At 48.7% G+C, this 27,819-nt stretch overlaps 3 protein-coding genes across 11 annotated transcripts; 1 reads left to right on the forward strand and 2 right to left on the reverse strand.

Moving 5' to 3' along the window:
* Positions 1-4,146: 4,146 nt before the first annotated feature.
* On the reverse strand, positions 4,147-13,142 carry Ndrg2 (NDRG family member 2). 9 transcript variants are annotated; one of them, XM_035452802.1, is made up of 17 exons: positions 12,973-13,142; positions 11,399-11,512; positions 10,316-10,396; positions 9,958-9,999; positions 9,544-9,649; positions 9,199-9,319; positions 8,962-9,024; positions 7,816-7,876; positions 7,521-7,607; positions 7,329-7,385; positions 7,087-7,190; positions 6,485-6,529; positions 6,163-6,214; positions 5,923-5,970; positions 5,663-5,698; positions 5,454-5,505; positions 4,147-5,241 (listed from the first exon to the last, which is right to left on the reverse strand). In XM_035452802.1, the coding sequence occupies exons 3-17, from the start codon at positions 10,388-10,390 to the stop codon at positions 5,075-5,077; spliced, it is 1,116 nt and encodes a 371-aa protein (XP_035308693.1). In that variant the 5' UTR covers positions 10,391-10,396; positions 11,399-11,512; positions 12,973-13,142; the 3' UTR covers positions 4,147-5,074. The 9 variants fall into 9 exon arrangements, with proteins under 9 accessions (XP_035308693.1, XP_035308694.1, XP_027242420.1 ...); XM_035452803.1 differs by lacking the exon at positions 12,973-13,142 and adding an exon at positions 12,365-12,382; XM_027386619.2 differs by lacking the exon at positions 11,399-11,512.
* Positions 13,143-20,648: 7,506 nt separating this feature from the next.
* Positions 20,649-22,593, forward strand: Tppp2 (tubulin polymerization promoting protein family member 2). The gene is made up of 3 exons (XM_027386496.2): positions 20,649-20,853; positions 21,283-21,436; positions 22,408-22,593. Exons 1-3 carry the CDS (start codon positions 20,681-20,683, stop codon positions 22,591-22,593), a joined length of 513 nt encoding a protein of 170 aa, XP_027242297.1. The 5' UTR covers positions 20,649-20,680.
* A 954-nt stretch (positions 22,594-23,547) lies between these two features.
* Positions 23,548-24,722, reverse strand: Rnase13 (ribonuclease A family member 13 (inactive)). Its single transcript, XM_027386497.2, has one exon. It carries the CDS (start codon positions 24,720-24,722, stop codon positions 24,261-24,263), a length of 462 nt encoding a protein of 153 aa, XP_027242298.1. The 3' UTR covers positions 23,548-24,260.
* Between the last annotated feature and the right edge of the window lie 3,097 nt (positions 24,723-27,819).

Here is a 27,819-nt window from a genome sequence, read left to right on the forward strand (position 1 = left end):
TGCTGTTTGATGACATTCTTAGTTTTCAGGGTTAATGAAAGCTAATAATCTATTAATTTATCCCAAAAGATCTTATCTGGTAGTCAGAAAGATGTCAAGTCAGACACAAAGGCAGGTCATAAATGGCTATCCAAGGGGCTAAAGAAACCGAAGATAGACTGCAATTAAGCACCAGACCTGCAGCATTCCAACTTCACAACCATTTAAGTTCTAATCAGCCCATCACCCTCTGAGAATGTTCAGTGTGTAAACTTCTTTCTAGGAACTTTAATTCACACCTATCGCCTTCCCTGTCTCTCACGGTCACTCCCTCATATTATTTTGTATATACCTAGGAAGAAAACTCAAGAAGTAAGCTTCCAGCAGACCTCCTGCAGAGAGCCAGCTTTGTATCTCTGCTACCAATAAGCTGTCTTCTTGCCTCTCCTTTGCTCTGAGGCTGGGGGATAGATAGGTTTAGTTTGGTTTGGATGTTGCAGTCACAGGAAGATAGTTTGTGAAGAACACAAGAGAAACCAGAGTTCACAGAACTTACTGGAACAGGGCAGGTCATCAGGAGTCAATACCTTTGATACCTGCTTACCCGGTGTGCATGAGGGCCTGGGTTCCCCAATACCACAGAAAGACAGGGATGAGCTAAAGCCCCAGACTCACTCTACTGGGATAGCCTGAGCCTCTTTGTCCTTCCCTGAAGAAGTTTTGGAGGAACTTCAAACCCTCTAGTTCCCTAGCTGACCTGAGGGGAGCCCATTGCCACTAGCAATTGAGAGGAGCAATCTGTGGGGATGCTTACAAAATCCTAGCTATATAATAAAGTTTTGGTTTGTGTTCTTAGTGACTCTCCCTTGTCATATGTCAAACATAGAGTGTGCCCTACATTTCCCATGGACTCATCAATTAGAGTCTGCTGGCAGAGAGATCTGGTAAACATAAGCTACATTGCTCTGGGTACCGTATGTCCTCACCAAACCCTGAGCCTCGAGTCAAAGATCACTAATCTTTCCCAGTTATTCCTAAATCTCTTTTTTAAAGTGATGTCTCCCACCCCCATATTTCCTCTGACCATATTTTTACTTCTACCCTGCCTGCTGTAGTGTCACTATTTTGTTGGTCTAACTGTTTATTTATTTATTTATCTACTTATTTATTTATTTATTTGAGCAGAGTTTCTCTGTGTAGCTCTGTAGACCAGGTTGGACTCGAAATCACAGAGATCTGCCCGCCTCTGCCTCCCGAGTGCTGGGATCATAGGTATGCGCCACCACTGCCCAGCTTTGTTGGTATAATCATATATTGCTTAAAGATGGGGATATGTTCTGAGAAACATACATTAGGTGATTTTGTTTTTTCATTGTGAAACATTAGAGAGTGCATTATACAAACCAAGAAAGCTCTGGTATTTGTAAGGAAAGGATCTATGAGACCATCATCACATATGCATATATATATGACCAAAATGTCATTATGAAGCTCCCCATTGTTCCTTGAAAAATCTCTATGAGATCCAGATTTTTTTCCCCTTGGGTTTAGTTTTGGTGGAGTTTTATTTTTGTTTGGTTTGTTGGTTAGTTGGTTGGTTTTTTCAAGACAGGGTTTCTTTGTCCTGGAACTCATTCTGTAGACCAGGCTGGCCTTGAACTCACAGATCTACCTGCCTCTGCCTTGTGCTGGGTTTAAAGGCATGCACTACGGCCCTGCCATGTTTTTTACCAACCCATAATGCTTTTTTCACTCTGTTCTGATTTCTCATTCCCATTGAGCAGTCTCTTACCTTACTGGCCGCTAAAGTCTAGAATACACGCACATTCCTTGGGAATAAAATAAGAGTCAAACAGAAATCCTAAGTCTAAAGAGGAGAGAGCAAGCAGGGAATTGTGACTCTGCTTCTGTCAAATTGTACCGCACCCCCCAACCCCCCCACCCCCCCCCACCCCGAAGCCTCTTAGCAGGCCTTGATTTCAGGACAGCCTTATATTCAACAATGGGGCTGTAAAACCCGGAACCTAGGGAACCAGGTAAAGTGATAAATGACCCTGCTGACCACAGGGGGGCACTGTGTCTCCATGGGTGAACTAGGATATGCAGGGCCAAAAACTAGGGTCAATCTAGGACAGCAAATGCTATCCCACCCCACCCCCACCCCCACCCCACCCCCACTCCCCACCCTCCACACTCCACCCCCACGCTCCCAGTTCCTGCAGATCATCTTTTCTCCTACCTTAGATTTCTGGAACACAAACATCTATAGTTGTATCCAGATACATGTACACTTAAATCAAATTTGTCTCCAGTTGTGAAAATTACTCTGCTAACAATATGACCTTTGTAGGCAGGTACTAAAAGCAAAGAGCTATCCTCCCTTCCATAACACACAACAGAAGCTATACCAATAAAGACTCATTGGGGCCTTAGTTTTTCACTTTTTCCTCATGTTTGCTAAACGATCCCAGTGATTGTGGCCATGCTTTGTTTTTCATCATTGTGTCATTTCAGCAATCTTTGTTTCCTGACCCATCCAACAGCTAACTCTAACCTGTTAACACCCTTTTCTGACACTGGCCTACAACATCTAAATGGGATTAGGGCTAGGACCATAGCTCAACAGTAGAGCATGCACAAGGTTCTGGGTTCAATCCCCAGCACAAAAAAAGCACCAGCATCAAGGACATAAGTCTGTCACTACCATGTCTGATCGGAGCGCTTGATGCCAAGTGGTTCCAGCCTGCCACTCAGTACAATTGAGGTTTCCATAAAGCAAACTTTAAAAGCCCCATAATTGTCTATCATGTGGTTCCTTCTAACACTTGTATAAAGTGCTTTCTCATTTGTGTGTGTGTGTGTGTGTGTGTGTGTGTGTGTGTGTGTGTGGTGCGTTCCTAAGTGTTTAAGTGTATGTATGTACACCCACATGTGAAAGCCAGAGGTGGACCTTGAGTGTATTCCTCCGTCATGCTACACCTAATTTTTTGAGACTGGGTATTGTCCATCACAACCCTCTAAATCAAACAGCCGTCATCGTCATTTGTAAAAGATCCTCATAGCTAGGCCTGTTGAAGGGAACAGGGCCACTGGACCCGCGCCTGAGAAGCCAGCCTCTCCTCCCAACCATTTCTACATTCACCATGAGGTCTTGGACTGATAAAGGAGCTATCTACATATGGCCTGGGGAAAACTAAGAGGGAGTTCTGCCTGAACAGTAATGGGGAGTCATCACCGATGTGGGGTGCACTGTTCAGTGTGCCTGTCTTAAGGTCATCCAGTCTCAGGTCATCCAAAGTCCCAGGATGAACATTGGTTTGTCATTGGGACCTCATGAGGAGGAGCTAGACATTGCTTAGTTCCAAATGCCCAGGAAGAAAATTCTTGAAATACTAGGTCCCAACTGAAACTGGTGCCCAAACAAGTTTGATTGGCCAAACAAGCCAGGTATTGAGCATCCTGGGTCCTCCAGTCTCCACCTCCCAGCACTGGGATCACAGGTGCACAGCCAAACCGTGTGCTAGGGATCTGAACACAGGTCTTTGTGATTGTACAAGGACTTTACCTCCTGACCCACCTCCCTAGCCCCTCCTCCTATTGCCTCAAGAGCCCAAGAATCAAGCTACACCAGCTTCAAGACATCTGAACCTCCACTGTTTGTTACTCGTATTTGTTTAACAGGCTCTTGGGGAACTATACACATCCCCTGGAGTCCATCAGTGAATAAAATCCTCAAAGGAAGTTCCCTTTTGCTGGAACTATCTTGACTCCTAGTGCCCTTGGAAGTTAAAAGAGGGAGTTAGATGCCCTGAAACTAGAATTCTAGGTGGTTGTGAGCTGCCATGTGGGTGCTGGGAATCGAACCCAGGTCCTCTGGAAGAGTAGCCAGTGAACCATCTCTCCAGCCCCTCAGTCAGCTTTCTTCAAGAGCATGATACTGATGACATCTCTGAAGTCCTAGTCTTTCTCAACAACCCACAAATAATAAGGAAGTCTTCAAAAGTCCTCTTTACCAAACTTAAAAATACGATGAATAGAACAATATCCAACGATCACATTCTATGAAGTGTTTGCACTCCACAAGCCATCTCCCGGGTTATAGCACTTTAAGAGGAGCAAGGAGAAGACAGGAAAGGGGAAGGATGCAAGCATTCAGACCACGATTAATAATGGTGCTCAGTTTCCTCTATAGTTTATTGTCACAGCAGAAGTGAGAGACAGGAGGTCACGCTCTACACATAACAGTATGGTCAGAGCCCGAGGTAGCCCTTCCCACCCTTATGCCAAGCCCAAGCAGTCTGACCTAAGCTCTCTCCCCCAGTCCCACTCTAGGCATACACTGATAGCTACCAAAGTTAGTGCAGTCAAATGGCCCAGGCCCCACTCTACTGCCCCAGCTCCAATCCTTCTACCGTTGTTCTGATTCACTGCCCACCATTTCCCATTCTAACTTTATTTTTTACATGCTGGATATTTCTGTCACAGTTTAAGGATCACTGACCCACCAGCAAGCCTCCCAAATACACATTCATTTAGGCCCAATGCCTTCAGAGGCTTGAAAAGTCAAGGCAAAGCCACTGTCACCTTTGGGGGAATGGAGCTCCCATCTCCCACCCCTACCTATACACGCATTCAAGCATGCGTGTGCGTGTGTGCGCGCGCGCGCGCACGCACGCGCGCGCACACACACACACACACACACACACACACACACACACACACCCCCCAACTCTCCTACCCTTGCAAATATGGGATAAGGAGAGGGAGTGACGAAGGCCCCATGGCAGCTATAACAGCTTCTTATTCCTCACCTACAGACACCTAGGTCAGGGAGAGAAGACACAAGACTTCTCAACACCAAAATGGGAGAGGGGATAATTTAGGAGGCCTGGATCTCTAAGAGATATTAGGGCATCTCTCCTAGGAGCTAGAGGAAGTCACAGGTTAAAGGTCAAGGTTAGGGTAGCAATTAAAGATCAAGGTCATCTCCCTGCATGATCTGCCCGTTTTCCTTGCTTACTCTGGCCCAATACACCTCTCAGGTTAGTGCTTCAGGAGATGGGGCTGGGTTCCACACCAGGGCAATGAGGGTCATTCAACAGGAGACTTCCATGGTGTGCCCCGGGGGTCCAGAAGGGAGAGTCCCAGACTCGCTACTCTGTGACAGGGTGCGGGAGCGGGACCGACTGCCATCGATGGAGGCTGCACTGGTCAGAGATGCCGTACGAGACCGAGATAGGCGAGTCATGCAGGATGAGGCCACTGTGGAAACAGAATGATAAGCCAGCCATCAGAGATTCTCCAGGGCGGGGGCCGGTAACTTTAAGTGGGTGCCTAGGCGAAGGCAAAAGCAATAACTGGGGCCAGAGAGCCAGCGAGCTTGAGAAGTGTGAATCCAAGCATCAACCTCAAATAAGTCCGCCCTTATAATGACCATCTGTTCCCTTCATAGCAGCCTCTGTCCCAATACTCACTGTAGCCCATGCCTTGCAGGAAGTACTTGAAGGCCTCAGTCAGCTTGCCTGGCTGTGGGCGTGTTACAAGGAGAGAGGGGAGTCAGGAGAGATAGGGTTAGACACCGTGAAAGCCCAAGGCCACAGCAGTGGCAAAGGGCACACAGATCAATGACACTAATAATTCACCCCATTTCCCCATCCCATGGTGGGGAGGGGGGGGTACTCACCTGAGTCAGCTGCGGCTGACCTCCAGAATCAGCCATCTATCCATGAAAGAACACCCAGAAAAGAAGGATATATGGATAGATCAGATGGCCCATGCAGAGGGAAAGGGGTTCTTTCCTACCGCCTTCCTCACATAGTCCCTTTGTTCTTTTCTTCGTTGACCCATAATGAACCCACAAGGCTTAAACGCTGGAATTTAGAGTATGTACAGTCCTGGATTGGGGGCCCAGAAGCAAGCAAGGTTTGGAAGAGGACTACTGACCTTGAGGAAGGAGGTCTGTGTGGGATCCAGTTTTGAGTTACATTCCACCTGGAATAAGTAGGAGGCTGAAGGAATGAGCTTGCCCTCCCCACAGCACTTCCCTCCAAGGGACCCTGTTCTTTTCTCTTTCCTTGTCAGCCCCCTACCCAATTAGTTGCTCCTCCTGTCCCAGAGTTTGTCCCTTGGCAAGATCAACTTATAACCCCGACATTCCCTCACTACCCGAACGTCACTACTAACCACAGCATCTTCATGAGGTGCTTGGTCTCCTACCACCAGCATCACAGGGCACCTAGAGGGCGAGGGAGAAGGCAGTGAGCCCTGCACTTCCTCACCCACCCCTTCCCAGGACAGCAGCTAGAGAAATGCCTGGCTTCAAGGAGGAACCAGCCTCCTTCTCCTGCTGACTCAGCAAGAGGCCCAAAAGGGGAAGCCCCAAAGGAAGGCAAGCTGATACACAGAATGGAGTTAGAGACAGGTAAGTTCGCTACAAAGGCTAAGGGGTGCTGGTACCAAGGGACAGTCCAGGAACAGGGCAAAGCTGTATCTACCAACATCTTACTTGAGGGTCATCTCACCACCTCGCTCAAAGTTCAGGTCTCGGCGGCTAGAAAGGGTTCAAAGAGAAGTTGTTTTTAATAAGCAATGCTGTCTATCTAGATACACTACGTTCTTCATAGGACACTATCTCCCTTTTTTACAGTCATCTATTGGTAATGAAAAGTTAACACCAGGGGCTGGGGTTGCAGCCTACAAGGCACTGGGTTTGATCCCTCAGCAGTTAAAGGGGGGGAGCAGCACATGCCAAAAGCACACCACCAACAATCACTTGTGCCCTAGATCTCTGGTCAGAGGCAGTTAAGGGTGAGGAAGGGTATAAGAATGAGAGATACGGCTCAGGGCTCAGAGGTCAAGAGCACTGCCTGCCCTTCCAGAGGACCTGGGTTCAATTCCCAGCACCCACATGGCAGTTCACACCTGTCTGTAACTCTGTTCCGGGGAATGTGACACCCTCACACCAATGCACACTAAATAAAATTTTTTAAAAAATGAGAGATCCCATTACTCCTGTCCTAAAGCTGCATTCGGAACCCTGCCTGCCCTGCCCACTGCACAGGGCCCTCTCTCCACATCCATTTCTCCATTCGTACATAACCTACTCACTTGTTGTAACTGTTCCAATACAGTTCAATGTTCTCCAGGTTCGGGGCATGTGTGATGATATTTCTATACTTTTGTATCAATTCAGAATTTCCAGAAAGCTCTTCCTGAAGCACACAAGAGATAACGAGGGTTGGAAAAAGAAGCCAACAATGGTTAAAACTGTCTTCACACCCCAGATCCTATTGCAGCATTTAAGTCCTTGCTGGTTACTTCGGCTTCTTCCACCTTCCACAACCACTTACCTGGCTGAAAAGATGTCCAAGAATCATCTCCGGAATGGAAGAGGTAAGGCCTGTTAACTGCAAGGGCAGTTGAAGAAGTTCAAGACATTGTGCGGATAGGGGCCCCGGGTAAAGCAACACAGCTGTGCCCCACTGTGCCCTCATCCAAGGGAAGGCTCCACCCTAGATGTCAGAACTCAAGCCCCTCCAAACCTTGTGGGCTGCCCAATCCATCCAACCCTTGGCATTGGGATCAATGTTGATGAGAACAAGACCTTCCACTGTGTCCGGGTGGGTCAGCTAAGAGATGATAGAAAGGAGATCAGAAGCAGCCACCCTGCCTCACCCAGCCCCACCTACCCCCAGACTCCTATATGACCTACACTCTCTACCCTGCTCCCTATTTCCTTCCAAATGCTGGAATTACAGGAACTCGGACCGTGCCTACAACAGTCTATCTAATATGGGGGTACCTCCATTCCCCAGTCTAGCAGTTTTTGTTTCTTACAGCATATCGTGACAGAATGTAGGCTCCAGCTCCAACACCAACTCCAATTATTGTAGAGAAACTGTAAAGGGAAACACATGTGTCACAAGCTCTGGCAATCAAAATCTGTCACAGCCCAATCTCTTCAAACTCCTCACTATCCTTCATGGGGTCACAGCCACCAAAGGGGATAGCAAAGGCCTTTCCTTCAGGCATGTAAAAAGAAAGGCCCAAGAATGCCTGTACTTCCTCTCGGAGAACTAGTGTCTTGAAAAGAACCACACATCTCTTCCTACACACACAGCTCATTCATTCTCAACTCTTGGAAACAAGTTCAAACTTGTTCTGAGTCCTGGTTCCACAGAGGAACGGAAACTATGGACCTTAAAGCAAACTATGAAACAGGTGTGATGTTAGTGACTCGGAAGAATGAAGGAGACAGGGAAGGAAGTAAGCCACAGTCGCTGAGAGCCAGGGTGCCCAGGAAAAGCTAGGCTAAGAAAAGATCTCAGGAATCAGGGGCTGGCAAGATGACTCAGCAGTCAAGAACACTTGCTGCTCTTGCAGAGGACACACATTGGATTTCCAGTACCTACGTGGTGACTCATAAAATCTATAACTCAAGTTCCAAGGATTCCAATGTCCTCTTCTGGCCCCTGTGGGCACCAGGCATATATATGGCGTGCATACATACATGTAAGCAAACATTCATAACACATCGAATAAAAATAAGTAAGTCAGAGAGAGAGAGAGAGAACACCCAGCATCTTCCGCCACAGGCCAGAGGCCCTTGTAAGACTGATCTTCTGCCCACCACTGTCTTCCACACCTGGCTCCCAAATGTGACTCAGGAAGACAGGAATGGGGACCAAGACGGGTCTATCTAGTTCCTTGGGAATGAGATCACCTGGACCTCTTCTTGCCTAATTTCAAGATCAAAAAAAGTTCCCTGCTGCGAGTCTTTATCATTTATTACAGAAGTAGCAATTAATAGTCTAGATATCAGCTCCCGCCTGCTGCAAGCCTCCTGCCTGCACCCGAGATACTTCCCCTAAGCCTAGACAGGGCCAAGTACAAACCCTTTCATCCTCTTTCTCTCACTCAGTAATGAGACTACTGTGATAGTCAATATTCCAAGCCCACTGCCCTTCCTCTGGGGCCTCTCACTTTAAGTACTGCAGGATGCAAGGAATCATGTCTGCCAGCTGGTCCAGAGATGGGTACTGGTACCTAGAAAAGAGAGATGCTGAAGTTACCAATCTGCCCCCATGTACCTCCATATCCTGTGCCAGAGCCCTCTCTGCCTCCTTCACTTTCTTCCTCTCTAATGCACTGCACACGCCCTTTCACCCCACCCCCACACACCTGCTTACGAAAAGGGGTGTGGACGGAACTAAGTCTTACCCCAAAGGGAACACAGGAGCCCCCTCTTCCATCCCAGGAGCATCCACGTGAACCCGCACGAAGTTCTGGATGATTTCTTGCATATCCCCGAACTGAAACAGTGGCTGGAAGCAAGATTTATCTAAAGAGAATCCACATACCCCCAACAACAAAATCAGAAGTAAAAAGCGTCCTTGTGCCAGAGCCCATCCTAGCTTTGATGCCAGCTAAACTAGAGGAGAAATTCTCTCTGCTGTGTCACTGGGCTCCCTGCCTGATCGTAGTGACCACCACCCCCTACACACTGGGTTTTCCCCTCCCCTGCCTCCTTCCAGAAAGAAGTAAGAGAAGCAATGAAGGTCTTACAGTTGAGTCCTACATCATGGTAGGTGAATATCGCTGGGCGTTTGGGTTTGGGGGTGCCATACACGGTAAAGGTCACAGAGCCATAAGGTGTCTCCACAGAGTGAGTCTGTAAGAAAAAAGGTCACCATCAGGGAGAAAATACACTGAAATTTTTCAAAAGGGGGAAAGGCAAAAAGAAGTGAACAATTGGTTAAAAACAGGATCAATGGGTTTTAGGAAAACATGACAGTGGAATTGGGTCAGAAGGTAGAAAATAATGAAAGACCAGAAATTAAGGAACTCAAAGGACAGAAAAAGAAGGGAAGAGAGAAGGATGGGGAGTGGGAACAACTGTAAAGAGTCAGATTGGGGCCCTCTCAATATTGGGGGAGAGAAGAGCATGTCCTCCCCCCCTGGCACTGTCCCCACAGTTACCTGTCCCTGGTCCAGGAGGATTCGGGCAGCTAACTCGGCCTCCTGGAGAGATACACACAGACAGATACACACAACCACAAAGAATAACAAATGGAGACAGACACAAACAGGTAGGCACAGAGAGACCAACAGAGACCAGACACAGAAAGATTGACAAGAAGGAGACAGGAGAGGGTGAAGGTTAGTGGTGATAAGGTCTGGGCTCTCTTGTACAGTGTCTAGGACAGGAGATGGGAGGGGATGGACAAAGGTGGGGTGTGCATTAGAATGAGAGCCATGGGCCTGGGGAAGCTGGGAGGCAACGGGGACTTTTCAGAGGATGGGATTGAGGCAGGGAAGTCAAAAAGTCACCATTAACCTTGGCAGTTTCAGGCGTCTGTCCTGGCAACAGTGGCTTTTCCTCGGTGATCTGAACCTCCTGCAGCTCTGCCATGGTGGCCTGGCAGGACAAGACAACAATAAACCAGCCAGGCAGTGGTGGTACATGCCTTTAAGCCCACCACTCAGGAGGCAGAGGCAGAGGGATCTCTGTTAGTTCAAGGCTAGCCTGGTCTAGAGGGTGAGTTTCGGGACAGCCAGGGCTACACAGTGAAACCCTGTCTGAAAAGACAGAGAGAGAGAGAGAGAGAGAGAGAGAGAGAGAGAGAAAGAAAGGAAGAAAGAGCGAACCAGGCAGTGGTGGTGCACACCTTTAGTCCCAGCACTCAGGAGGCAGAGTTCAAGACCAGCCTGGTCTACAGAGTGAGTAGACAGCCTCCAAAGCCATAATGAAACCCTGCCTCGGACGCCCCCCCCAAAAAAGAAAGAAAGACAGCAAGCCTGGGAGGCTGCTCAACCTCACTCCTCCTCTATACTCTCAGCCCAGGTCAATGCGGGGTGCAGAGGTACCCCAGAGCTGAAAACTCCGAGATACAGAGGGCTTTTCTGGCTCCCCTACCCTACTTCCAGGGTAACTAACTAGGAAGACTGCAAAAGATGGCAAAATCAGGACAGCACATCTCTGTCCTCTACCTCTAACACTCACACCCCCAGGTGATCCTCCCTCTTGATAAGCCACAACACCCTCTACTATCCTGGAGGAACCCCCCCCCCAGGGTGGGGAAGCAATGTGGCTCTGGCTTCTTAAGCTACATTTAGGGGACACCCACACGCCCTGTTGTAGTTCCCTAATTGGGAACACTCTAAGTGCACCAAGGGATAGTGCAGTGAGAGTTCACAATGCACTATGACCTTCAACCATAGCTCCAATGTCAGCATCTGGAGGGCCTAAAAATGACTAAGGCAGTGACCAACTGGAAGTACTCAACAGAGGGACATAGATATCCAAAATCCAACTAACGGATCCCTTTCTCTGGTGACTCAAAACTCTCCCTTCCAACTACAAGTAAATGGGCGTACATCAACACTGAGGTCTGGAGAGCAGCAGAGCCCCTGTACAGACCTGTATAGAAAGAAGCCTGTCGCTTGGGGTGGGTGGGGTCAATTTACTGAGCTCCTATTGGTCGGGTGCGGTGAGACTGGAGGTCAGGGTTCTTATTAGTCCTGACTCTGGGGTCTGAGGAAACACAAGAACAAGGTGAATGACATGGGAAACAGACTTGGGTCTTTCAGGGACATACCGCCACGGCCAAGACCCAGACTCCTAGGTTCACTAACCCTTCCTAATCTCCACTGAGCCCAGAGAACACGTCCTCTCCAGACTTCAATCAATACAAGCTGGAGGGGCCTGCGGGGCAACACAAGCAGGTCCACAGTGGGCAGGGTATGGAGAGAAGGGAGTGGTGGTGACATGGGGACAGAGCATGACTGTGTCAGAACCTCTGGGTCCTATCCTACTGCCACTAGCATGTGACCTTGCCCGGTCGGTTACTACTCAGTTGTGTCAGCTCTCAGTTGATACGTAGGTAATACAGAGTGACGTTTTCCTCCACCATTTAAAAACAAACAAGCTTCAAGCCTTCGTATCTCTCCTCCACCCAGTCTAGCTGGAGGTCTAGGGGAGAAAGCCGAGGGGGACAGGGCAGTCCCGTAACCTCAGGACTTCCCCGACTTCATGTGCCAGCTGGGAAAGGATGGGTAGGACTTGTGACTGGCCGCTCCCATAACCCGAAGCCTGTCCCCCTGAGTCCCTGGCGGCTGGTCCTCGTCTGGACCAACACCCTCGCACGACCGACACGTAGCGCCCAGGACCCTGGACACCATCTCAAGAGTGCCCCAAACACGCCCTGCACTTCGTAGCGCCTCCGCCTTTGTGCGCAGCAGCGGAGCGCCTCTCTTGGCCAGCGCCTTGCCCGGAGCCGCAGCCCCGGGACCAGGACCGCAGAGCCCACCCTCCCGGCCCGCTGGCCGGCGCCTTCCCAGCCCAGGCGCCTTCCCAGCCCAGCGGCGCGCTTGCCCCTCCCCCTACCTGCTGCAGCCGCCGCGGTCGCTGCCACCTTCACTTGCCTTTGACTTAGGTCCGCCCAAGCTTCGGTTCCCCACAGACCCGCCCCGAGCCCGCCCCTGGGCCATCTCCCTGCAGATCCGCCCCGACCCCCATAAACACGCCCCGCTACCTCGCCCTCCCGGCCGCTGGAGGATGGGCGAGAAGGGGAGGGAGGCTAGGGAGCACTCTGCGGAGATGCCCGTAGGCTCTCCCTCGGGTGCTCCCCACAATCCCGAGCCGCGTGGAGTTGGGTGCGCGTGGGGACCCCCTAAGCCTCCAAATGACCCCACGCCCACCTCAACGGCGCCCCCTACTGTGCTCTGGCCCTGCCAGGCTCACTTCTGGCTCTCTTCCTAGCCCCCCAGATTGAGGGCGGCGACGGATAGAGCGGGGAGGCCAACCCAAGGTGCCCACGTCCCACGATTTCAGCCCCGCCCGCCCGGAAGCAGAGAGCTAGGTCAAGGAAGGGGGAGGTGGGCGAGGGCCACCGCTCAGACCCGGTCTCCGGGCAGGTAGGGGCAGTGGTGCCAGCGTGTCTGGGGACAGGGCGTCGAGGGCGCAGGAATTCCGAGCGCGTGGGGTGCTGGTACCTTCTCAGCCGAGTCCCGCCGCCTGCTCTCCGGCTGCTCTGTGAGAAGTTGGACAACAAGCAAGGGGGGGATGGAAATGCTGGGGGCCGCTATAAATAGAGGGTGAACGAAGGAGGGGAAAGATGATGGCCAACAGCGACTCCCGGGTCAAGGCCCCAACGCGGGGGGCGGGGTGGGCGTAGGGGAGGGGCTGGGGACCCCCCAAGGGCTCTGACTCCTGTGTAAACAGGCGCGGAGGCGGAGCTAACCCTGCAGGGGTGGAGTAAGGATTTGAGGAGGACTGGATGTCCTGGGCTGAGACCCAAGAGACCCTGTGGCTGAGGCGCTAACCCCTCCCAGTCCAACCCCGAAAAGGAGGGCGAGATCTGTTCAGAAAGACTGAGTGGCAGTGCCTCGTTGCAGATGTCTCCTGAGCTACTGTCTTCTAGGCCGACTCGCATGCCTAGGTGGTTTTACCATCCTATCCTAGGCTTCCACAAGTTTCACATCTGAGACACACCCTCCCTGTGCTCTTTAAAGGAAGGCTTGCTGGAGTGGAATAGTTGATGGGGCTATGGGGATTGAAAGTTCTGTTAGACAACCAGATTGAATTTCCCCACATGCCCTCGTTCTTGCACCCCTGCTCCCAGGATCAACCCTACCCCATCCCCCTTCAGCCTAGTTCCAGACTTGCCATTTCGGGGGCTGGGCGCCAGGCCAGTTGAAAACAATGTCCAATGGAACTGGAGCTGCCAACTGCAACACCAGCACAGACTGCACCCCCAAGACCCCCAAATTGCCCTCCCCCTGCCTGGGAACTACCCTCACCACCCACAACCCCCCTCCCCAAGGAACATCAATGCCCCTTTCATCCCCACTTGGCAGGTCTGTTGGAAAGAAGGAGAGGCCAAGAGGGAGGAGGAGGAGACCTGGATAGGCTCAAACCCAGCCTTCAAAAAAACACCCTAGACCTAAAGAGCTTCCTATATCCCCCAAATGGAGCCTCGAGCTTTCATCTGTTCTTTTCTCCTGCTCCCTTCATAAGTATTGCCCTAGAAACTGGCACAGAAACCTGGCACTCTAGCTTTCTGCCTAGCCCCTTCGCTCAGGTTTAATGCTCTCCTGGACAAGAGAATGCTGGGATTAAGATCACAGCCACAGATGAGTGATAAGAACTCCACAGCCCTGGTGGCAGGTAGAGATCAAGAGAACCCAGACTTAGTGAGCGCTGCAGCCTGAAGGGTTCTTTCACGTGTCCAAAGTAGCTGTACTTGGAGAGGGGGAGGGATAGACTGGAAGGTTCCAGCATCTAAATTCGTCTCTGGGTCAGGATGACTCAGGGGGAACCTGATAAGGGGCAGACACAGGGGCTTGGGAGGACGGAAGATGGGAAATTTCCACTGAGATCTGTTACTTACTAGACCTAGGGATCTCTAAGCAGGCCCTGATGATACAAAGAAGGCTGGTTCTGTTCTGCCCATTGTTCTTTACTGTCAGGACTGGTTCAAGACAGATCTGAGTGCAAGTGTCCCAACATGGACAATGCCTCATCTCCTTTCTCTGGACCAAAAGCAGCTTCAAACCATGCTTACAGCTAAGTGATAGTTTCAAGCTTATGCAGTATGAGAATCACTGGGTAGGTGAAATTCAAATAAGTGGTATGTTTTGATCAGTGTTGTGATCCAGTGATTGAGGAAGCATATAAATAAAGAAAAGGCTAAGGAAAACAATCTATACCATCAATGTATAGAGAACAAGCCTTATAGCAGGCTCCCACTACTCTCCAGTGAGAGAGATTTTCATTTCCCCAGGATGATTTTAGTAACCCTTGATGAAGAAAGAACAAATTAGAAATTAAGAAATACTTAAAAGTAATTTTTGGAGCCCAGCGTTGGTGGCACACACCTTTAATCCCAGCACTCTGGAGGCAGAGGCAGGCAGATCTCTGTGAGTTCGAGGCCAGCCTGGTCTCCAGAGCGAGTGCCAGGATTGGCTCCAAAGCTACACAGAGAAACCCAGTCTCAAAAAACCAAAAAAAGAAAAAAGAAAAAAAGAAAGAAAAGAAAAGAAAAAAAAAGCTCCAACCACAGCCTGGAGGGAGTTGGGGTGAGCCGGCACAACTGAAGTTGGGGTCATAGACTTGGTGGTTGATGACCTTAAAGCACAGCTTCAATCAGCCAGTCTTAGGCACTGACTTGTCTCAAAAAAACAAATATATATATATATATATATATATATATATTATATATATATACATACATATATATATATATTTGGCAGTACTCTGACAATCATATATGCATATATGCATTTGCAGAGTATATTATTTAATGTTCACACTTACTCTTTTGTCTAGTGAAATATTTCAGGGCCCCTAGCAGTACTTCTGAACCCCTACCCCAGAAGGCTAGCACACACAGGCTAAGAGCCACATGTTTCTATAATTCATAGAAAAGGGGTTTTGTTGCTAGGGTGGACCGCCCAGATGAGAAATGGGATATTTGAGTGGAAGAAAAGGGGCACTTTATTCAGGCAGAGAGCAGTAAAGAAAGACTAGGCAAAAATGAAAGAGCTACCCTAAAGAATTTTTTTTTTTTTTCTGAGACAGGGTTTCTGTAGCTTTGTAGACCAGGCTGGCCTCGAACTCACAGAAATCCACCTGCCTCTGCCTACCAAGTGCTGGGATTAAAGGCTTGCATCACCACTGCTCGGCTACCCTGAAGAATTTGAGTAGCTGTATTATTGTTCTTAACAATACAGACATGGAAACTGAAGCCCAGAAATATTAATGACTTGCCCATGGCCACCAACTGATAAACACCTAGGGTTTGACTCCCCACCAGATTCACTCCCCTCCAGGAACTGTTCTCTTTCCACCAAGTAGCCTCTTGAGTGTCTTATTATGCCATTAGGGCCTCAGCTAAGAGCAATGTTAGCGACAGGTGGATGACTCTTGGTGAGATAGACTGGGGCCAAGTTGTATCCTTGAACGCTAGGCAAAAAGATTTGACAGTAAGAACCAGATTATGCTTTTTCAAAAAGATGTTTTATTTTGATTTATGTGTCTGAGTGTGGGTGTTTACATGTGAGTGCAATGCCCGTAAAGGCCAGAGATATCATCGGGTCACCTGGAGCTAGAATCACTAGCAGTTGTTAGCTGCCTGATATAGGCACTAGGATAAACCCAGGTCCTCTGCAAGAGCATTGTGTGTTCTTAACCACTGAACCACCTCTCCAGTCTTGACTATTCTTTTGTTGTTTGTTTTTTGAGACAGGGTTTCTTTGTATAATAGCTCTGGCTGTCCTAGAATTAGCTCTGTAGGCCAGGCTGGCCTTGAACTCACAGAGATCTGACTGCCTCCGCCTCTCAATGCTGGGATTAAAGGCCTGCACCACCATCACCCGACAGTCCTGACTACTCTTGAGTCATAGCATAGTCATTCTGTGAGACAGGGTATCGGCTATTTTTCAAACTAGCCATGTGTCTAAAACTGTCCTTGAACTCATCTTCCTGCTTTGACCTCCAGAGGCATGAGTCACTGTACTCGGGTGTCATAATCTGCTCTTGAGCAGGAATAGTGGATAGAAAATCATGTTTGGGGAAAATTGCAGGAATGGGAAAACAGTAATAGAGGCACTTTGTAGGGTAAAAAGAAGCAGAAGGATAATATGTAAACTCTTGAATTGACAGAGACATTTCGCTACCTGGACAGTCACCCAAAGTTCCTCTGTACTGTTGGGCCATCCATCTTCAGTCCATAGGCCACAGTATGTCTGGCAAACTTCTCCATTTCAGCAGGAACCCTTTAGTACTACTGTCTTGTTTTGTAAGTTCAGCAGTCACTTTCTTGTGGTCCTGTATGTCCAGTTTATATAGCAACAAACAGTCCAGGCAAGAGCAGTTTCTTGCCCAAATGGCTAATCTTGCCATGTTGAAAGCAAACTCCATATTGAGTTTCTTCCATGCCTATCCTCCTTTCTGACTGATTGGTGTGCCAGGAGCAGCTGTGTCTCACTGTCAAGAAAAACCCTAAACCATTTAAATGTTATATATTCTGTAGGTCTTTGAAAGGTTTGAAGAATATCTATCTCAAATACATCTCTGTTTATCTAGAAGACCTAACTAACCTAAGTGTAAGTTGTGATTATTATAGGTGACTACATAATCTGTATTTAATTATGCATATCACAAAATTGACCTTAAATTTGTATCAATAAATGAAAATCCTTACCAATGCAAAGTATTCATTCCTATATCCTATTCCCCTTTTTTCCTTTTAAAAAGAGATTGATTGTGATCATTACCATTTATAACCCCATTTAAATGAAAACAAACATTTATAAACAATATTTGGGAATGTGGGCGTTGTTCATTCCAAACTGCTTCCTGTTGCTTGGGGGAGATGTCAATACCATGGGGATCATGATAAAACAAAGAAATCTGGCAGTAGTCATCTATGACTGCATCACCTCAGCTGTTTTGGATGTAGTATCAGTTGGGTCACTGCTTGGGGTGGGGGTGGGGGTCTTGCTTGATCAAACCATATTAGTCTGGAAGGAATCCATAGCTTTCCATTTTCTGTGGAAACACAAGCAAGAAATCTTTTCCCAAGTAGCCTGTCCTTAGACTTAAACTTTGAAGTCAAAGCATTGTTAAGATGTGTAAGTTGGATTAATTCAGCAGCATTTATAATCAAATGTATTTTAGCAGTAACTCTTTGCTCAGCAATCAATTTAAAGACAACAATATAGCATATAGTTTCCAGACTCTCTGTGTATTTTCCACCTTTACGTGGTTTTTCCATTATTCTATTTTTAATTCCCTTTGTTTCTTTTTTCCTGAGACAGGGTTTCTCTGTGGAAATCTGCCTGCCTCTGCTTTTGGAGTACTGGGATTAAAGGTGTGTGCTACCACTGCCCAACTACTCTATTTTTTGCCTCTGTTTCTGGAGTGCTGGGATTAAAGGTGTGTGCCACCACACCCAGCTACTCTATTTCCTCCGGTTACTTTTTCTCTCACAAGCCTACACATTTTTTTTTTCTTCATCTGAATCTGTCTTTACTGTAAATCTTTACCTTTCTCTGGCTTCTCAGTCTTTTATCTTGTAAACAACACCACCAAAATTAAAGTGGCGGCTTTCTTAGCTGCTGTCTTCCAAGGAACATGCTGCTGGCTTGGAGATGTGGTCACTGCCACTGCCAGCTGTGTGGGGCACAAACCCACAACTCTGAGATTAAGAGTCTCATGCTCTACCGACTAAGCTAGCCTGGCATCTTAAAAGGAAGCCCTGCGGTTTCCCCCCTTAGGCTGAGTCAAGAAACCTCTCCTAAGGAAACCGCTCGAGTCTCTGCTTGTCTCTAGCAAACAGAGACCACCTGAGAAAATGCTGCTACCAAGAAGTTGTGCTTATCTCTGTTCCTTTGCTGCTAAAATCCCTTTTTAAGCTTTTGTGAAGTTTACATGGAAGTTCGTAACACTACCGCCAGCTGCCTGGGTTCTGCCACCGCTTGACTAGCCTCAGGAAGGTGACTCACCGCACCTGGCGGCTTGTGGCTCCAGGCAGCTCATGGCAGCAGGTTCCCCTCTTTCTCTGTGAACCTCGGGCCGTGGGGTGATCCCACTCAGTGACACCATTCTGTAACAATAAGTCTCTTATTTTGCCAGGCGTTGGTGGCACACACCTTTAATCCCAGCACTCGGGAGGCAAAGGCAGGCTGATCTCTGAGTTTGAGGCCAGCTTGGTCTCCAGAACGAGTACCAGGATAGGCTCAAAAGCTACACAGAGAAACCCTATCTTAAAAAACGAAAAAAAAAAAATAAAAGTCTCTCTCTTTTTTTTTTTTTTTTTGATGAACAGATGTTTTAATAGGAGAGTACTCATGCAACGGAGTCAGTCCTCTACCAGGTGAACCATGGAACAGAGAGAGCCGCCTGCATGTGACTCTCATATTTAAGGTCTTGCTATGTCACTGACCATGCCCTAGTGTGCATGGTCTGTGTCGCCTGTGCCAGTCCCCAAGAGGGCGTGGCTAACATTTCCCCTACAATTCCCCTTTTAGTCTAAAAGATTAAAACCTAACATTGTAAATTATCTATCATTAACATCATAAGGGTGAATTACATGAAGTTATAATAATCTACTAATGTCACATCTTAACTATAACTATTCCAAGTAAACCTTAAAGTCATCCGAAAGAGATGTCCAAGCTTGAACACCTCCTTCCAAACCCAACCTTAAACAATAGGAAACTAAGCCCTAACTACCTCCCCCATCACCCATACATTGAAAATTAATTTGAAAAAGACCTCAGTTAAGGATGCAGGAATAGGAATAGAAAGAAATTTACTTATTTATTTGTAGACCAGGCTGGCCTCAAACTCAGAGATCAACCTGCCTCTACTTCCCAAGTACTGAATTAAAGGTATTCACCGACACACCACCGCCACCCCTACCCCTGAACTGTAATGAATTTATAAGATTACAAACTGTTTATAGGAATTAAGGTCTGATTATCTAAGACAAGAAAGTGACCAATCCCTACAATGGGATCCCAAAAGCTCATGTCTCTTACAAAGCTTTTGTCCAGAAAGGGACCATTAAGGGACATTTGGAACTGCTCAGAAACTTATCTGGGGGATTTTTCGACTCTGAGACATACCCTCTGGTACATTTCACACTGCTTTTATATAGAGCTATTATACTGCAGGTTCTCTGCTTTTCCCCTCCTGAGTCAACAGTAGAAGCCCTTTCAAATCCCTGCTGTGTGTGGTTTTCCACAACCAGTGGGATTCTGCATGCTGGTCAGTAGACCTAGACCCTCCGGGAGGGCACGCTAACTCAAGCCGGCCTGTTCTCCTCAATCCCGAATGCTTCAGTGGTTGGGTCTCCCCATAATATACATGCTAAATCCTACCTCTCAACATGGTGGTATTAAGAAGTGGACTTGGGGGTGCTCACGATGATGTTTCAGGAGTTAGATTAGTACCTTTATAGCCAAGGGAGCTCACCCACGTGAGGACACCATGAGGCCAGAACCTGTAAGACTAGTAAACTGAGCTGATGTGATCAGGGGAGTTTGACCATCTGAAAATGCCAACAGCCTGGCAGCTTGCTTGGTACAAAGATCATGTCTTGCCACCCATGATTCCACAGTCATTACCCAGCCTGAAGCTCTTTGCTCATTTCGATGCTGTGGCTGGACAACTGTCTAAAGGTAGGAAATTGATGTGTCAACTTCTGCTTCTGATGCCAGAAGGGAAGACAGCAGGGAAACCAAGCCAGAGCCTGGAGGTGATGTCATATAACATTGTGACACCACAGTGTTTCTTTTCTGCTGCCTTTGCCCATTTTTGTCTCCCTGTTACCACACCTTCTCCCCAGCCGTGTGGCTCCCACATAGCTGCACACACTTACATACAAAATTACAGGCTCCATCTAGGTACCAGGTACGTGAAAGTGGTAGGGAGGGAGGATTGCTAATGCATAGGAGTTTAAGCTTGACACTAGTATCCACAGAGCTGGGGAGGGAAGGCTCGGGCTGTAGCTGCAGCAGTGGGATGGAAGGGTGAGCAGCCCGGAAGAGGACGAGATTGTTTCCGTGCTGCTGTAGATTAACAAGCTTATCCCTCACTCCCCAGTGTCCCCCCACTACCTTCCCCCTTCCCCTCCCCCTCCTCCCCCCTCCCTCCCCCTTCCCCCACTCCTTCCCACCCTGTCCGCAGTTGACCATGGCCTCGGAAGCAGAAAAAACATTCCATCGGTTTGCTGTCTTTGGGGACTCATCCAGCAGTGGCACTGAGATTAACAACAAGAACTTCTCCAAACTCTGTAAAGACTGTGACATCATGGATGGCAAGGCGGTGACCTCCACAGATGTGGACATTGTGTTCAGCAAAGTGAAGTAAGGGGCCAAAGGTGGGGAGTGAAGTGAAAAGGTAGTTGGTCACAGCACAGTTCTTGTGGTTATACTTTGGGCTTGTTGTTTTTGTTGTTGTTATTGTTTTTCAAGACAGGGTTTCTCTGTGTAGCCCTGGCTCTCCTGGAAATTGTTCTGTAGACCAGGCTGGCCTTGAACTCAGAGATCTGCCTGCCTCTGTCTCCCAAGTACTGGAATTAAAGGTGTGCACCACCACCACCTGGACAGATGGCACAGTTCCTATGATGGAAGATTTATAAGAAGCATCTGGCAGGTGCCAGGCACTGTCCTGCTCCCTATTCTCAAGATTCACTGGCAGGATAAAAGAGGCCATATCTGACTAAGGAAAAGGTGGATGTTGGGAGGCAATGACTTCACATTGCACAGTTACTGGATCTCTGTCTGTCTGGCCAGGGCCAAGAATGCCAGGACCATCAACTTTCAACAGTTTCAAGAGGCGATGAAGGAGCTGGGCCAAAAGCGGTTCAAAGGGAAGAGCGTAGACGAGGCATTGGAGAATGTTTTTAAACTCATGGAAGGCAAGGACCCTGCCACCACTGGTGTTACTGTGAGTAACGGTCTTAATTTTTGTCTGATCTTTTCCCTTCTTTCCCTTTTTCCTTCCTTCCTTCTGTCCTTTCTTCTTTCCTGTCTGCCTGTCTTTCTATCTAGCGGGACCTTACTCTGTTAGCTTAGACTGGTCTGGAACCGGCTGTGTGATCCAGGCTAGTTTTGAATTGAAGATCTTCATACTTCCGCCTCCCGAGTGCTAGGATTACAGGTGTGTGCTGCCACACCTGCCTTAACAGCCATCTTCATCTCCACCCTGGAGCTCCACTTCCTTAGACTCCACTGCTCTAGTCCCTGTCCCAAATCCTATCAGCATCCTAACTCCAGAGACAGGGTGGAAAGCCTGTACTGGAAGATTTTAGAACCCTTGTAGTCGTTCGGGAGGTGAGAGAACTGTAGTGTGGAAAGGGGGCTTACTCCAGGTGCAACTGGAGCTTCCAGCTACACTGTTAGCCACAGCATAGCTATTTCACTAGAGCTATTTAGACTCGCTGTCAAGTCTCATGTCTGGTCTAGACACCTCAGTCTTGTGAGGCTTCAGAGGCACATTAGCATTGGAGGAATTTGGTGCCTGCTCCCCCAGTCCTCTTCCTACATAATCTCAGAACTCCTGCCTCTCACCCCTCTTCTTCCTAAACTGTTGCCTCTGTACACACCGCACACTGGGGCAGGGCTTGTGCCTGAAGCCCTCTGGCAGTAGCCTGATCTGAATAACTCCTCTGGATACAGAGAAACCCAACTGTCCTTTCCCACAGCAGAACCCTCCTATGTCATGAGTCGATGGCTCTGTCAGAGTTCCTGCCCATAGCTGTGTCTGGGCCTCAGGAAGCAGCACCAAGCCAGAGGCAGAGGGAACACTCCCAGCATGTGCCATAAGGCTCTAAGACCATGTGTGTGTGTGTGTGGGGGGGGCTGTGATAGCCGGGAAGGGAAGAAGGCTCAAACATCCCCCCTCCCCTTGGCCTGCAGAAAGCAACAACAGTGGGTGGAGTAGACCGGTTGACAGACACCAGTAAGTACACTGGAACTCACAAGGAACGCTTTGATGAGAGTGGCAAGGGAAAAGGCATTGAAGGACGGGAAGACACCACAGACAACTCAGGCTACGTGAGTGGCTACAAGGGGGCTGGCACCTATGACCAAAAAAGCAAATAAAGAGGAGCTGGCTTCACCTGCTAGTTTCCTGGCCTTGTGTTTTTAATCCCGGGAAATGTAGGGAATAATAAACTTCGTGTGTGCAGCACCCAGTGAATTCTATCTCATGAGTATGAGGACCATAGACAGAGAAGGGGAGGAGAGAAAGCCCAAGGAGCCAGGGTTTTCAGCCATGGACCTTTTCCCCTCCTAAGCCTCATGCATACCAGCCATAATGTAGTAGTCTCCTTGGCAACCGCTCCTGAGAACAGGGCTGGAGAATACATTTGGAGGTAAGAGTTAAATCAGATGCACAAGAAAAAACATTTGCTTGCTGTGTTTGCACATCAGTGGCCTCGGTTCCTTCTATTCCCCCCAAAGGGAGTCATAGTTCTTTATTTGACATACCATGACCCAGATAATCACTTAGTAGAACCTTTAATGTGTCTCCCAACTTGCTCATCTGTTAGAATCCAAGTTTTGTTGGATAGTTAAAAACCAAGAAGGGAAGCCTAACACTGTTACAAATCACAAATCTATTTTCCAGCTGGGGAAAGAGAATGTTTGTTTGTTTGTTTGTTTTGTTAGTAGTTGATTGGTTTGACTTTTGAGACAGGTGTCTCACTGTGAAGCCCTGGCTGGCTTGGAGGCCTGGAACTCTAGGTCAGGCTAGCCTTGAACTCACAGAGACAACTGCTAGGATTGAAGGTCTCCACCTGCCCCCGCCTCCATCGCCATGCCCACGGAACAGAAGAGATGTCCAAATGCTTAGAGTAGTTCTGAAGGATGGTCAGAGATGGGTGATACCAAAAGCAGGGAAGGGAATTAAATCACAATTGAGTTGGATGGTTTTTAACTTTTTACTTGCAAATTATGGCAGATCCACAAGAAGTCAATACAGAAAGGAGCTCCTGAACCTTTTGCCCAGTTTCCCTCAATGGTTTTTACACCTTCCATGACTGGAAATTGGGCCTGCCTCATCATCTGCCACCTGAGTGGCATAGGCCCTGGGATCTGGGAAATGGTGGGCAGAGATGAGGGAGGAAAGGGGGACTGAGGGACCGTGGGAGGAACAAAAAAGATAACTTGAAATTCTGGTGCACCTAGGCAAGAGAAGGATGGGAGACAGGCTGGGAAAAGGTAGGCAGCATGGCTATGAGTGGCTGGGAGAGTAGGGGGAAAGAGCACTAGACTCCATGGTGGGGAAGAAGAGATATGAAATGGAAGGGAAAACCACAGAGAAGTGCAGGCTGGAGGAAGAAGAGGCGGGGTGCGGGGAGGATGAGACAAAATGGGCCTAAGGGTCGGGTCGTAGGGAAGTTCCTTTTGCTGAAGAGTGGCATGAATTATAAGGGAAATGGGAGAGACCGACACTAAAAACAGGGATAGGGAGAAATACTGGAACTGGGTGCCTGTTGCTATGGTGTGAGCTGGGGCCTGGGCCTCCATCCAGACGTTGGGATCTGGCCCAGTAGATAGACAAGCCCTGCCAGCTGGACACCATCAGCTTCTTGGGTGGGTTTTCCTGTCGCTGGGAGAGGGAAGCTATGGTGGCGGTGATGGGAAGGTGAAAAGAACCTGAAGGAGGGCAGGGCTCTGCCTCAGAAGTCAGTTCTGGCTTTGGGAACAGGCTTTGGGGTGGCATGTGGAGGCCTGTGCGAGGCGGGCCTGGTTTGCGAGTGAAGTTCCTAGTAGAGGCCGATGATACCTATCGGCTCGGCATTATGCTTGCTGGAGCAGAGCAGGTACAGCCTCTGGTTGGTCAGTGTGCTGTTGTAGCTGCAGCTGGTTGGTGGCTGTTTAGAGCCCAAGGTACAGACTGTGATGGGGAAGGAATTCTGAGTGAGGGTACAGTACTCATTGTAGTTCTCGCAGAAGCTCTCGCTATATTTGCAGAACTTCCGGATGCCTTCCCAGGGGGCATGGACCACATAGTGGATCTTAGGGCAGTACCAGTCCTGCAGTCTGCCCCTCACATAGGCCATGAGGCCATTACAATACCCGAGGAAACCCTTTGGGTAGTGAATCATGGGGTAGTCAACGTGTAAGGTGCGGAAGTTCTTGATGGCGATCTCCATCTTGATGCCTATCACCAGAGTTGGCCGTAAGACAAGCTGGAGGACAAGGAGCCAGGCCGCACCTAGTGCCATGCCTTCTGCTGGCAGAGTTAAGATAATGAGAGGAACATTAGTCCCAGAGACGGTCCACCCTTCCCCGAGCCTCCAGTATTCTCCAGCTTTTCCTATGTGCCTCCCTTACTCTCTAAGAACTGCCCAGTAACTTAAACCCTAGTACTCCAGAGAGATGAGGCACTTGCTCAAGGCCACCCCTCAGACCAGCCATCCCCAGCCAACCCTCCTCTGCTGTGGTTCACCACCATGTCTCAGTCTCACCCAGTCCTTGGGCTGCAGCACGGAATCAAAGGTCCAGCTGGTTCTTGGGTGAGAGATGCCTCAGGATGCTCCTGTTCCAGGAACCCCTTATGGTAAATACAGAAGGAATGGAGAGCAGGCGGTTGGGCCAGTCCCTGAATGCTCTGTAGGAAGAAAGGGAGGGGAGTGGGAGGCAGGGACGCATCTAGCCTAAGGCTTCTTATAGCCTACAGGTGGGTTGAGGCTTAAAGGGTTTCTGGATGGAGTCTGGAAGGAGGGAGCGTCCCCTGGGTTTGAGAAGCCCTGTGGTAAGTGGGCTAGATGGGTAGGAGGAAAGATACATTGCTGTCTGGTCTTCTCTCTGATGTCCTCAGAACACTTTGTTCCAACCTCCTGGCCAGAAACCCCTGAGTCCCTGGGCCTTCTCTGATGTCTGCTCTGGCCCACTGGTCCTGCTTTCAGTGAAGTGTGAAGGAAAGAACCATCTTGCCACTGAAGAACAAAGTGTTTACCTTTGATCAAGGGTTCACCACTGTCTCATCCCATTCCCAGCCCCGGGGGCCATGTGCATAGACACCTCCTATCAAAATGACAGGCTGAGAACAAAGAACCTCCACAAGGGCTCCCCACAGTCCTCATCATCAATGCCTAGCTGACTGTGCCAACACCCTGCAACTGTGGTGTGGCTCAGGGCTTGTCAGTTCAGGGCCCTGCTAGAAGTCTCTGCATGCTGCCTTTGGAGCCTCAAGGTTGCCTGGTTGGCTCTGATAGCATTGCCTGGAACTTGAGAGAATGTGAACCACCTGGCCGGATCAGATTCTTAGTATTGGCTGGTCTGTGGTAGCTTGTCCTGCTGTGGAAAGGGCTAGCAAGTTCCTCAGCTTTTTATCAAATGTCTGGATCTTCATCAAAGTCAACAAGCCAGCTCCCAGGAACTTGCTTGCTCTAGCCCTTGCTTCCTGCAGGCCATTCAGCCTCTTCTCCCTGTAGGTCTTCTCCACATTTGCACATCTGGGGGCTTTCTTTGGTGACAGGGGTCTCACTGTGTAGCCCAGGCCGGCCTCAAATTGGTTATCCTCCTGCTTCTTGAATGCTCCTTGGGCTTGCTCTTAGGAGAACCTATTCACCTTCAGCAGCAGACAAGGGAGTCAGAAGGCAGAGCATCCGGTGGAACTCAGGGGAAGGAGGAGCTGGTCTCAGAGAGAGACATATTAATGTTCTCTCTGTGGTCCTTCATTTTCAGCCTCCTCTGGACTTTCTCTTTCTGGCTTGCACAAACTAGAGTCCAAAATTAAATCTATTCTCCTCAAACTTAGTTCTTTGTGTCTCCAAGGTCTTTGTTTTCCTGTTGCTATGGTAAGAAGCTTTGACAAGAGCCGCTTCAGGGAGCAGGGTTTATTCCAGTTCATATATCAAGGAGAGCCCAATGGGGGTGGGGAAGTCAAGGCAGTGGGGTCTTGAAGCAGCTGGTCACATAGAATCCAGTCAGAATGCAGACATGAATGTGCACATGTTGCTGCTCAATGCCTTTCTCCATTTATACAGCCCAGCATCCCAGTCAGAAAGCAGTGCTGCCCAAAGTCACTGGATTTTTCCACCTCTATTATTGGGATCAGGATTGTGCCCCCAAAGGCATGCACACAATCTCATGTCCCAGGTGATTCCACAATCTATCAAGTTGATATTAGCACTAATGCTCATAGTCGTGTATATGCCTCCTCAGTTTTCTGTGCTAGGCTACTCTGTCTCCTATCAACCACAAGGCATGATGGATGGTAAAATCAAGGCTCAAGTTCTGGCTCCAAAGTTTAGGTGGCATGTGCTATCACTTGAGTTTACCAAGCTTCTGCCTCATCTGTTCATAAGGATAGGATGTTATACCTCATAGTGGTATTAGAACTCATTACGATGTCAATCTCGAGCTTTGGCCCACTGCCTGGCTCATGGGCAGGGGGCTCAGTATGAACATGAATCCATAAGCCATGCAGCCCTCAGAGTCTTATTTAAAACTCTCCCCAAGTCTGTCCCTCCCTTGCATATTTCCTTCCCAGCTCAACCTCTTCTTTTCCCTGGACACCACACACTCAACTCCACTAGGTCTCAGTGTCTTTCATGCAACTTCTGGAAAAGAAATTAGTTCCCATAGGGCTGGAGAGATGGCTCAATGGTTAAGAGCACCGGCTGCTCTCCCAGAGGACCCAAGTCAGTTCTCAGCACTCACATAACCTGTAACTTTACAACCACCTGTAAATCCAGTTCCAGGGGATCTGATACACTCTTCTGGCCTCTCTGGACTCGTACTCATTAGAAATAATAATCTTAAAATTCCCTGTTTTGTTTAACCCTTTACAATAGTTTCATGTTTCTTACAATGTATAACTCAGTATCTCACAGGACAGAAAACTGTCATGATCTTGTCCATGTCTGCATCTTCATTTACATCCCTGCCAGCATCCCACCTTGTACTGCATCCCACACTGATGCCCCGTCTTATCTCCTCTACTCAGAATGCCGCCGATGCTTCCCGACCCCTCCTGCCCCATTCATATTCATTCCATAACTAGTTCATTGGGGGACAGCCTGAGGTCTCGGCATAGAAGATCTCCCCCAAGGACTGTGCACAATCCAGACAAGTGAGGATAAAGCCTACAGAGACAAGTGGCTGTGCTGCAGGCTACAAGTCCATGCCTAAGACTGGCTGATTGAAGCTGTGCTTTAAGGTCATCAACCTCCAAGTCTATGACCCCAACTTCAGTCATGCCGGCTCACCCTAACTCCCTCCAGGCTGCTGTTGGAGAGTTTTTTTTTTTTTGGTTTTTCGAGACAGGGTTTCTCTGTGTAGCTTTGGAGCCTATCCTGGCACTCACTCTGGAGA

Source organism: Cricetulus griseus (assembly GCF_003668045.3).
Source record: "Cricetulus griseus strain 17A/GY chromosome 1 unlocalized genomic scaffold, alternate assembly CriGri-PICRH-1.0 chr1_1, whole genome shotgun sequence".
NCBI classification, from domain to species: Eukaryota; Metazoa; Chordata; class Mammalia; order Rodentia; family Cricetidae; genus Cricetulus; species Cricetulus griseus.

Bases quoted from the DNA above. Each gene is read 5' to 3' on its own strand.
- Tppp2 (XM_027386496.2), top strand. From the start codon at position 20,681: ATGGCCTCGGAAGCAGAAAAAACATTCCATCGGTTTGCTGTCTTTGGG. The intron at 20,854-21,282 runs GTAAGGGGCCAA...CTGTCTGGCCAG, and splicing joins ATTGTGTTCAGCAAAGTGAA to GGCCAAGAATGCCAGGACCA. The intron at 21,437-22,407 runs GTGAGTAACGGT...CTTGGCCTGCAG, and splicing joins CTGCCACCACTGGTGTTACT to AAAGCAACAACAGTGGGTGG.
- Rnase13 (XM_027386497.2), bottom strand. From the start codon at position 24,722: ATGGCACTAGGTGCGGCCTGGCTCCTTGTCCTCCAGCTTGTCTTACGG.
- Ndrg2 (XM_027386619.2), bottom strand. From the start codon at position 10,390: ATGGCAGAGCTGCAGGAGGTTCAGATCACCGAGGAAAAGCCACTGTTG. The intron at 7,877-8,961 runs GTGAGAGGCCCC...TTCCCTTTACAG, and splicing joins TGCATCCTGCAGTACTTAAA to TTTCTCTACAATAATTGGAG. The intron at 5,242-5,453 runs GTGAGTATTGGG...CTGTTTCCACAG, and splicing joins CCTGCAAGGCATGGGCTACA to TGGCCTCATCCTGCATGACT.